General features: G+C 43.3%; 1 protein-coding gene across 1 annotated transcript in view; it reads right to left on the bottom strand.

Annotated features, from left to right (window-relative positions):
• Positions 1–9364, bottom strand: part of celsr3 (cadherin, EGF LAG seven-pass G-type receptor 3) — a 42940-nt gene extending 33576 nt beyond the window's left edge. The window contains exons 1-2 of the mRNA XM_016524267.1: positions 8995–9364; positions 4094–8892 (exon numbers count right to left, since the gene is read on the bottom strand). Of these exons, the coding sequence (XP_016379753.1) occupies positions 4094–8892; positions 8995–9095 (4900 nt within the window). The 5' untranslated portion in view covers positions 9096–9364. The remainder of the gene's footprint in view (positions 1–4093; positions 8893–8994) is intronic.
• Positions 9365–10766: the final 1402 nt, after the last annotated feature.

Genomic DNA, 10766 nt, shown 5'->3' with positions numbered 1-10766 from the left:
AAGTGGGGGAAGGGTGCGAGGAGGCAGCTGGTTTGATTACAGGATTATAAGGCAGTGGCTCCCTATTGACCTCCCAAAACAGTCCCTGCTTCTCTCTAACACACCACAAAGCCATTAAACTAAAAAACACATGGTGCAAAACACAATGGAAGCAAATCAGCAATATCTTGCATATCATTTTCTGTCATATTCCAATAATCACTGAGGCCTAACAAATAATAGCAATTACAGCAAAATGACAAGTAATGATCTTAATTACTGTAAACAGCCACAACTAGTGCAGGGGCAACACATTATGGTTACTCAACATCTAAATAAAACTAAACAAAACATTGATTTAAATGATTAATGTAGATTACAGCAGAAAATATTATTAGTCATGCTGATTAATTCAACACATTCGGGCTCCCACAGAGGATAAGTCAAATCAGCAGTGTGTGTGTGTGTGTTTCTTTGCTGTTTGTTTAATATTTGTGTCTATGATGTTTGACATTAGCAATCAGTGGAAGGAGTGGAATACGAAAAATTAGGACGACAGTAAAGATATTTATAAAGTTACTAAAGATTTCTGTTTGGAGCACAGCTGTTTTCAACATAATAAATCATATCAATGTTTCTTGAACACCAAATCAGCATATTCAAATGATTTGTGAAGGATGTGACTGGAGTAATGGCTGCTAAAAATTCTAATTTGCATAACAGGAATAAATGCAGAATTTAAACATTAAAATAGAAAACAATTATTTTAAACTCAGATCATATTTCACAATATTACTGCATGGTTTCATATTTTACTTCAAAATATCCTTTAAATGTATTTGATAAACCAAGATATTAAGGCTTGTTTTAGAGAACATATTCTGAATTCTGAAACTTATTTTATAATACCATTGACAAATTGTTTGTGCTTGTTTTGGGCATAAATCTATCAACACGTATGAAATATATGCTTAAAACAAGCAATAAATAAATAAATGAAAACAAAAATTCCTAACATATTTTCTTTTACATTTATATTTTAAATAATTATCTTGTTTATAAAGATGTTTCATTATTTTACTGGAAAACAAGATCAATATACTACTTATGAAGATGATTTTTAAGTGCAGGCACAAATACAAGAACATATACATATATATCACTAAAAAGCATATTAAGAGCTGTATGGTACGTTTAAAAGAGGGCAATTTTCCATTTCTTTCATCTGAAATAATTTTCTTTTCAGCCATTCAAAGCCAAGACTTTGAACACATCATCACATTTTTTCCTCTTTCTATTCCTGCTGTTCAATCACTCGCCTGTCATTCGCCACCCTCCATTTCTCTTTTCCACTTGAGTGTTTTGTTATCATCTCTCTCTCAATCTGTTTTCTTCTTTTTCTACACATTCCCTAAGCCTATCCTTTCTTCATTGTATCTCTTTCTATTCCTCTCTGAGACCCTTTTAATCTTTTATAATCCAGCTCACTTACCCACTCTAAAGTGAACTTTATTTTAGGCTTGTTTTGCAGAAGGGGATTGTTAGAAGAGGAAAAAAACTGTGTGTTTGAAGCAGTTCTTGCTGGGGTCGCAGGAAAACATGCAAATAGCTTCTACCAGCTCACAAAAACATGAAATAAACAAATAGATCTCAGAGGTCCCTAGGTTTTTCAGGTTTCTCTACCTGACACAACAAACCTGATACATGCACATGCTCACAAATTCCACAACAGCAGCTCACACATTTAACACGCTTGTAAACACTGACATTACAAATCTAGCCTGACCAAAACAGACCCTAGGGGCCCGTTCTTCGTACGTCGTTTTATATTTGAACAGATTTGTTACGTGACAGCATTAATTAAAGTTTCTTAAGGGTCAAGATCATGTTATCTGCATCTCCTGCGCTCCATCAAGCCACTCCCATTATATATGTCACCACTCAAATTAATGCATGACTCTACATTATCTGTATAGCATGTGTGTAAGACTCGAATACAATAATGAAGTAATAATTGTATGACAAATACATCTTTCAGTGAGTAAAATGGCTGTGTCTATAGTATTAAAGACTACACAACATTATTATATTATCTTTAAATTAATTTTTAAATGATTATTATTAAAAAAATTATTGTCCCTGAATTAGTAGGGTACTCTTGTAATAAAGTAGCGGTGGTAGCGGACAGATTTTAAATATCAATAAAAGATGCAATCTAATCCTGTTTACATGAAATAAGCCTGCTCCCGAGCAGGTTTAAGTTTATGGACCTGTTGCTATGACAGCAAGTCCATGGATGAGCTTTGAAGAACCAAACAATCCAAGATCATGCCAAATCGTCAACAATCAAATCCAGCTAACTGAGTTAGCGACGTACGAAGAACAGGCCCCAGGTCTCAAGGGCCTCTGTTTGTGTGTTTTTGCACACAAAACAGAGTGAAATGCTTAGATGTATCTGCCCTTCATAGCTGAAATTAGTCACCTGGAAATATATTTCTACCCCCATCAGCCAAGAGGCACTCAACTACAGACACTTACACACATACGCACAAAAACATATGTGTATAAACACACAAACTTAATATATGCTCAAACAAATCCAGATGTAGGCATAAACATAGTAGATGCTTGCATGAATGAACATTAAACCATCTGATTACCCAAACACACATACAAAATCTTGGGCACTAGTTTGACAGCTGATTACTGTGCTTCGTTTGATTCCAAAGCCAGACTTCCCCTAAGGACGTCCTATTACACTCAAAGTAAAGTAGAACAGAGAGAGAGAGAGAGAGAGAATGCAAGAGAAAGCATGCAAGATAAGAGGGCTGTCTGTAATCCTCTATTAAACTACATTTACCAGTATGTACACACAATTTCATTTTGGTATAGATGCATTATTTCTAAGACCAATACGATTTTAACTACACCTAAAATGTGCATTTTGTACATCACATCATAGAGGGAATAGCTAAATAAACTAATCACATAAATATAAGCACATCTGCCTTGCTTGGAGAATAACAAGATAAAAAGCGACATTGAGTTCCAAACTATGTCATTTCATCTTACAGACAATGAATGGGCCGTGCTCATTAGAAAACTGTAACTGCTGTTTCTCCGGGTGAAGCGAAATACAAAGGAATTATTTAATAGGAAATTCCTTCAACTTAACCTTCCCTTAAATTACCTTAAATTTCCCACGGGACATCAAAACTTAATGATTAAATTGTACAGTGTAGAAGAAAGCCGCTCAGCTTATTTAGAAACACATATTTAGACGATTTAACCCAACAGAAAAATATGTTTTGTAAAAGGAAAATAGTGAGAGAAAGAGCGAATGAGAAATAAAGAGTAAAGGGGGGATGGAAACGGAAGTGTGCTTTCCTCAGAAGAGAGAGAGAATGTTACCAGAGGGTAACTGAGCTGTCTAACACTGCAGTCTTACAAACTCCCCAACCTATATGCCTTACATACACATACACACACAAACTGGCAGATAAGGTAAAAACACAGAACTAAATCAGCAGTATTGTTCAAGTCGAGCAGGATTTTTTTTCTAAGTGATAAATAAACACAAAGCAGCCACAAAACCCCACACATAATGTTAAATTTACCATTTTAGTCACCTTGTCTGTAAATAACAAATCACAATTTATAACCTTTCAAAAGCCACAATTATCTACACTTTCCAGCAATGCAATCAACAACATCAGCCATTGTGGCCAAGCAATGCTCTCCTCAGCACTTACACTCTCTCAAGTTACCACTGAGACTCCTGTTACTGTACCTGCTAATGACAGCAGAAATCATTCCAGCATAAAGTAATTTACATTGATCGCAAAATGTCTTTACAGAGAAAAATGCAAGTCAAGGGTCAGCTTTCTCTGAAGATATTTTCTATTCTTTCTATTTTTCCTCTAACATGCACCCTCTACACTGACACATTGCCTTCAGCAATATTCATAATAGAGCACTGCAGAAAAGAGTTAGCAAAACCAATTTGACCTGATTTGATTTCATCCTTATGACCTTAATAGCCCTTGCCCCATTTCTTCCTTTTCTTCCTCCCTCCCCCTTTCCCTCACATCTTTCCCTCCCCCCTTGGCCTTACCAGTGACGGTGACGAGCATCGGGGCCACCAGTGGTCGGTTGTTGTCCAGTTTCCGGCTGAGGCGGATCTCCCCGCTCGTGTGGTTCAACAGCAGCAGGTGAAGCTCATTCCCGCGGTCTATGGTGTAGTAGAGACGATCCGAAACATCTGGGTCATGGGCTGGAACATGTCCAATAACCCCACTTGGGAAGGTGTTAGATCGATTGGATACAAAGTTGTTAAAGATGATTTGAAAGTCTTGCATTTGGGGCCCATTATCATTCTGGTCAACCAGTCGTATGCGCACCGTGGCACGACTGACTAGTGGAGCCGATGTGGCCTGGACAACAATTACATACTCATTCCGTTTTTCGTAGTCAAGGTCAATTAAAGAAGTGAGTTCTCCTGAAAAAATGTCCATTTGGAAGATTTCTGGAATATTTCCTTCCACAATCTGATACATAATCTGAGCGTTTGGGCCCTCATCTGGATCAGTCGCTGTAATTTGAGCTACGATGGACCCAACGGCACTGTTCTCCTTCACTAGAACCTCAAAATCATCAGCAGGAAACACTGGAGCATTGTCATTGACATCCATGACACTGACTTGAATGTGTACAGGTGTACGCTGAGGTGGAACACCGCGATCCACAGCAAATGCAGTCAGCTCGTAGAAGGGAACACTTTCACGATCAAGTCTCCTGACGGTCCGGACTATTCCGGAGGTTGGTTCTATGGTGAAATCACCATCACCGTCTTCTCCATTCTGGAACGTATACTGGACACGGCCATTGGCATGAGCATCACGGTCAGTAGCGGAGATTTGTAGCACACTAGTGAAAGGTGGAGCATCCTCACTGACTCCACCCTGATACCTGGGGCTCAGGAACTGAGGTGCGTTGTCATTTACATCATTAACATTGACCTCCACATAAGTGGTGTCAGATTTCTGAGGGATTCCATTGTCACGAGCAGTGATGGCAAGCGTGTAAGTCATTTGGTCTTCGTAGTCTAGTTCTGCTTGAAGTGTGATCGCTCCGCTTGCAGGATCGATGCGAAACTGTGGAATATTGTCCTCCAGGTAGTAAGTGATGCGGGCGTTTTCTCCAACATCATCATCTGTTGCGCTTATGACCACCACTGTGCTGCCAGGAGGCCGGTCCTCATTCACACTTACTGAATAATGAGCACTCTGGAACACGGGACGGTGTGTGTTGGCATCTGTGATGTTGATGTGCACCTGACAGGTATCGTGGAGAGTTCTGTCAGAGGCAGTGACTGTTAGCACATAGCGACGCTCCTGTTTGTAGTCCAAAGGCAGTGCTAGGGAGACAAGTCCTGCTCCACCAGCTGTGCTAATGGCAAAGCGATTACGTGTGTTTCCACCTGTGATCTGATATGTGACGGCGCTATTTACATCACGGTCAACTGCGGTTATGCTGACCACACTTGTTCCAACAGCTGCATCTTCATTTAGTCTGACGTAATACTCTTTTTGTAGAAACTCTGGTCGGTTATCATTAACATCCATAACTGTGATTGTAACACTAGCTGTGGCGGAAAGAGGTGGGGCACCATAATCTCGAGCTTCAACACCAAAGAAGTAATGCTCTACTGATTCACGGTCAAGTTCTGAGCTCACTGTGACCCAACCAGTGGCAGCGTTGATAACAAATGGTGTATCCGTGCCGGTTCCCGTTAAACGGTATTCCAGGCGTGCATTGTCACCATTATCTGTATCAATAGCTTGTATGTGAAGAATGGAGTGACCGATAGGAGCGCTCTCCAGCACTGTAGCCTGGAAAGGTGTGGATACAAAGATTGGTGGATTATCATTGACATCAGTGACCTGCACACTCACAATTCCAGTGTTGTTGGAGAGAGGTGGACGGCCGTTGTCCTGAGCCCGCAACCGTAGCATGTACTCCCGTTCCGTCTCATAGTCCAGTGGTGCTACCACCTGGATTTCTCCAGTAACACTGTCAATCGCAAACTGTCCTCGGCTGTTCCCGCTGATTATGTTGTAGTGCACAGCAGCATTCCCATCTTTATCCTGGTCCGAGGCGCTGACTCTGAGGATTTCAGAATGTGGTCGGACATCCTCTCTAACTGCAACCACATACCGCTTTTGACTGAACTGTGGAACATTGTCATTCTCATCCAACACAGTGATATGGACGCTAACGGTAGCCGACCGTGGGCCCGGCTCTCTTCCCTGGTCGCTTGCTTCCACCAACAATGTATAACGTTCATTTGCTTCTCTGTCAACAATACCTCGTGTTGTGATCAAGCCTGATCGAGGATCGATCTCAAACGCAGTGCGTGCAACAGCCGCACTTTCTCCAATAAATCTGTAGCGTATGTTAGCATTCGCTGTCGAGTCAAGATCTGTTGCTCGCAGCTGCAGGATAGGATATCCCTCTTCCACGTTCTCTCGAATGGTCTCGCGGTATTCTGTTTGCTCAAACACGGGAGAGTGATCATTACGATCAGTCACAGTGATGGTCACCATAGTTGTTCCAGAAAGGCGTGGTGAGCCATGGTCTGTGGCAGTAACTCGGAAGTAGTGCAGGTCCATGTGTTCTCGATCCAGAATGTGTGTGGTGGTGAGAAGGCCAGTAATTGGGTCCATTTGGAAGTAATCCATGGACCTGCTGTTCATTAAAGGGGCCATGCTGTAACTGAGTCTGCCTGCCTCACCAGCATCAGGGTCCTCAGCTGTCATAGTTATGACTGAGGTACCAGGAGGCTGGTTCTCAGCAACCTGAACCTGGTAGTTATACTGGGGGAAATGGGGGTGCCTATTAGCAGCTCTACGGGAGCGCCCAACAGGAGGGACACCTGTCTGCTCTTCGTTGTACTCCTGCTCTTCTCCTCTCTGAACTTCATCGCTCTCTCTTGCTTTTTGTTTTTCACCGTACAGAGCTGTTTGTGTGTTTCCCACCCCATCTAGACTCTGTTTAAACTCATTCTGTTCAGTCCACATTCCCTCATTGTTTTCATTGCTTTTTCTGTCTGACTGAGAGGTGCCATTGCCTTGACCTTTTTCTTTTTCTCTCAGTAAAATTGTCTCTTCTAACACTACCTCTTCCTTTGTGTCTTCTGCAATCACCCACTCCATGCTTTCCACCCTTTCTCCCTCTACAGGCTGTCTGTCTCCCTCCCCCGTTCCCTCCCCTTTCACCCCGCCCTCTATCTGTCCCTCCCTCCTATCGCACTCAGTCGCGGCTTCCAGCTGCTCCTCTTGCTGACTGACACCCTCAGCTTGTAATGACACCCGTTTACCGGATTTTAATTGCGGCCGCGTGGCTCCCCCATCGGCGGTTAAGCTGTCGTAGTTGCCACACTCTGCACGCGTACTAGAGCAAGGATAACGTGCGCTTTCCCCTCTAACAAAGTCGCGCTCTTCACTGTCAGGAACATTTTGGGTTTCATTTGCAATTTGATCATCAGGACTGCTGTTGTTTTGGTGGTTATCGTTACGATTCTTGGCGCAGTTGTTGTTATTGTTACTGTTCCAATTCCTCAGCAACAAACTTTGAGTAAAGTCATTCGAGTGTGCGAGCTCACGCACGGAGATTGGCGCGGTCCACTGAGCGGGTGCTGAATCTTCTCGCGTGTGAATGTGTGAGTCACGAAAACATTTAGGAAAGTTAAGCTCGACTAAGAGGTAGATATGTGGTGCATTATGACCCCTGGGAGAGCCAGTAGCAGATGAGTCAGAGTTGTGTACATCGCCGATATACAACTGAGCAGCGCTGATTCCAGTTGATCTATTATAATGAGCCTTTCTGTCAACAAAGCGAGTCTCAGTCCTGACCCAGGCAGCCTGTAGTATTAAATCCAGAGCATCAGTCCGTTTGAGCGCACTAGAAGACTTTTGTGAACTATTCCGATCAGACTTTGCATGCACAAATTCTACTTCTGAGTTCTTATTTGAAGATGTGGTGTTTGTATTTTCTCTTGCCTGCCTTTCACAAACAGCGTAGCGCCTCAGAGAGATGTTGAACCGGTGCCAGTTACTGCTGTGCCAGTCTGGATGCATTTCAGAACAACCTGTGATCCGGTGTGACTCGAGACAGCTGCTTGCTTCGCTTCCAAGCCCTAGAGAGAGCTGCCACGAGCACGGTCCCGAGCACCCGCGGATATTCCTAATGCCTGACCCGTTCCAGTCCTCTCTGGTGAGATCGATAACATTCAGGGGGCCTGAGAGGGGACGGTCCGCTGTCGCTTTGCACAATTTATTGGTGTCCGAAACCAAATTAGAATAAGAATAGGCTTTTAATAACGGCCGAGTTGGTGTCTTGGCAGCGGCATACTCCCGTTTTGGGTGACATGGGCAGAGGTTGGGCCTGGATTGACTATCCACGGTTCTACAGCTATCCAGCACGCTTTGTGCAATGACCCTGTCCGTGTCGAGGCGCGTCTGTGGCCGCGAGTGCGTTCTAGTCCTTTGTATAGTCCTCTTTTTGCCATCCTGAACCGGAGAGGAGAGAACACGAGAAACAACGCCCTTCTCTCCACTGCCACCGTTACTCCAAACAGGCTGGTGATGACTGCGTCCGGTGTGCGCCGCCGGTTCTGATATCCATGCACTAGAATTCCGGTAATCCGGACTCAACGGAGCTGAGGGGGTTCCCTCTGCACAGGACCGTAAGCATTGCGATTCCCATCCACGCGACCGTAGCGTCCGTGCAGGGTGGATCTTCCAATCGCCCCCAGCCAAAGCCCCCGTTACCGTTCCGTCGGGCAAGCTGGCGATTTGAGCGTCTCCGGGGGCTGGGTGGGTGCACAGGGAGCGGCAGAACGGCCCTGCTGCACTCCCCGGGATAACAGTGAACAAAGAGCTGAGGAGAAGGAGAAACAACAGCGGCGAAATAGCGTCTCCGGGGGCTGGGTGGGTGCACAATGAGCGACAGAACGGCCCCGCTGCACTCCCCGGGATAACGGTGAACAAAGAGCTGAGGAGAAGGAGAAACAACAGCGGCGAAAGCGAGCCCAAATCCAGTAGCAGTGCAGCCATTAGTCTGGTGAAATCCTTTCTCTCCCCCCCCCCTTTCTCCCCTCTCTCTGAACCCAAGTGTCTCTCTTTCTCTCTCCAAACGCCGGCTAAGTGGCCAGCTCAACCCCCACCGCCCGACACCTTCCGCCGTGCTCCCCGGTCGCTCGGTGATCCCGGGAAGCTCGCATCTACTCTCGGTGTTTGGTAGAGCTCCGGCTAGCAGCGGCACGCGCGCAGCATCTCTCATTCACATCCAACATGGCTCACAGCGAACCCGGTTCTACCCTCACTCCTCCCCCTCTCGCTTCTTTCTCTCTCCTCTCTCTCTCTCTCTCTGAGACGGGAATGGTTCGTTCCAGTGTGCGCAAGGCTGTTTCCTCACTCATGTCCACCGCTGGAGAGGTACTATCCTACAACCTATCAATATCAAAGTGGAAACAATAGCATTTAATTAATTAAATATGGAACATGGAAATGTAAAGGAATTCATATTTAATAAATATAGGCCCGTTCAATAAATCCATACATTTCATTCAAATAATGTTAATACGTTCTTGCATTGCTTTGTATCTTAAATATACTGATATCTTCCACAACAACTGTAACAGAACAGAAGGCCACATGGTATCAAAGTTTATCATTAGTGACTTTTACATGAACAGTGGCTAAGATAACATGATAAAACAGCTTCTGTGTAACATATATGGAACTGATGTAATGCAATAAAAAAATGAACAAAACATGAATACAACATTAATTTATCCAAGCAATAACTCATATTTTAATTTACATTTTAGTAGGCCTATTTTATAGCAAAATAGCATGTAATGTGCAGTTAAATATATTATAATCTCCTCCAGCACATGGTAAGGTAACTTTAAGCATTTCCATTTTTTACTATTTATTTTATTCTGTTTTAAATATATGATTAACCACATGATAAAATATTTAATCAACAAATGTCAAGCACAGCATTTTTTTTTTTTTTGTTGTGCGAAAAAAAAAAAAATACATTAACGTCAGTGGGGGATTGGGGGCGGATGGTGGTTTTGTGTACAGCTCTGTTTTTTTACGGTCTATGGTATAGTTGTAACAATCAGTCGGTGTCCATCTGTGACGTCATGTCTTATTCACGGAACGATTTCCTGAGGTGTTTTTTTTTTATTCATTGCATTGAATTCACCTTTTCTTTCTTCTGCCAGCTTTACCTCCCACTCGGTAGACATGGTCTCATTTTGAATGCATTGTTTGACACGGAGACATTTTTTAACTATGATTTTTCTCCTGTTTTAAATCACACTGCATGTGGGTGAATTTCGGAGGCGCGTGTCACAGCCCCGCATGGCGGATGTGAAATCCACGCTTAGTCAGAAATAGACTTGCGCGTTACAAAAACCAATCTGTGTCTCGCACAGTCTGCCTGCCACTGACACGGTTGGAACGAATCCACGGATGTTGAAAAATTCATACGGCTCAATTTTAATTTTACACACACACGTTCTCTCTCTCTCAATTTTAATTTTACACACACACGTTCAATTTTAATTTTACACACACACGTTCTCTCTCTCACGTTCTCTCTCTCTCTCACACACGTTCAATTTTAATTTTACACACACACGTTCTCTCTCTCACGTTCTCTCTCTCTCTCTCTCTCTCTCTCTCTCTCTCTCTCTCTCTCTCTCTCTCTCT

Source organism: Sinocyclocheilus rhinocerous, unplaced genomic scaffold (assembly GCF_001515625.1).
Source record: "Sinocyclocheilus rhinocerous isolate Xijiao unplaced genomic scaffold, SAMN03320098_v1.1 scaffold2645, whole genome shotgun sequence".
Taxonomy (NCBI): Eukaryota; Metazoa; Chordata; class Actinopteri; order Cypriniformes; family Cyprinidae; genus Sinocyclocheilus; species Sinocyclocheilus rhinocerous.
This window is presented reverse-complemented; position numbering and strand designations above follow the sequence as displayed.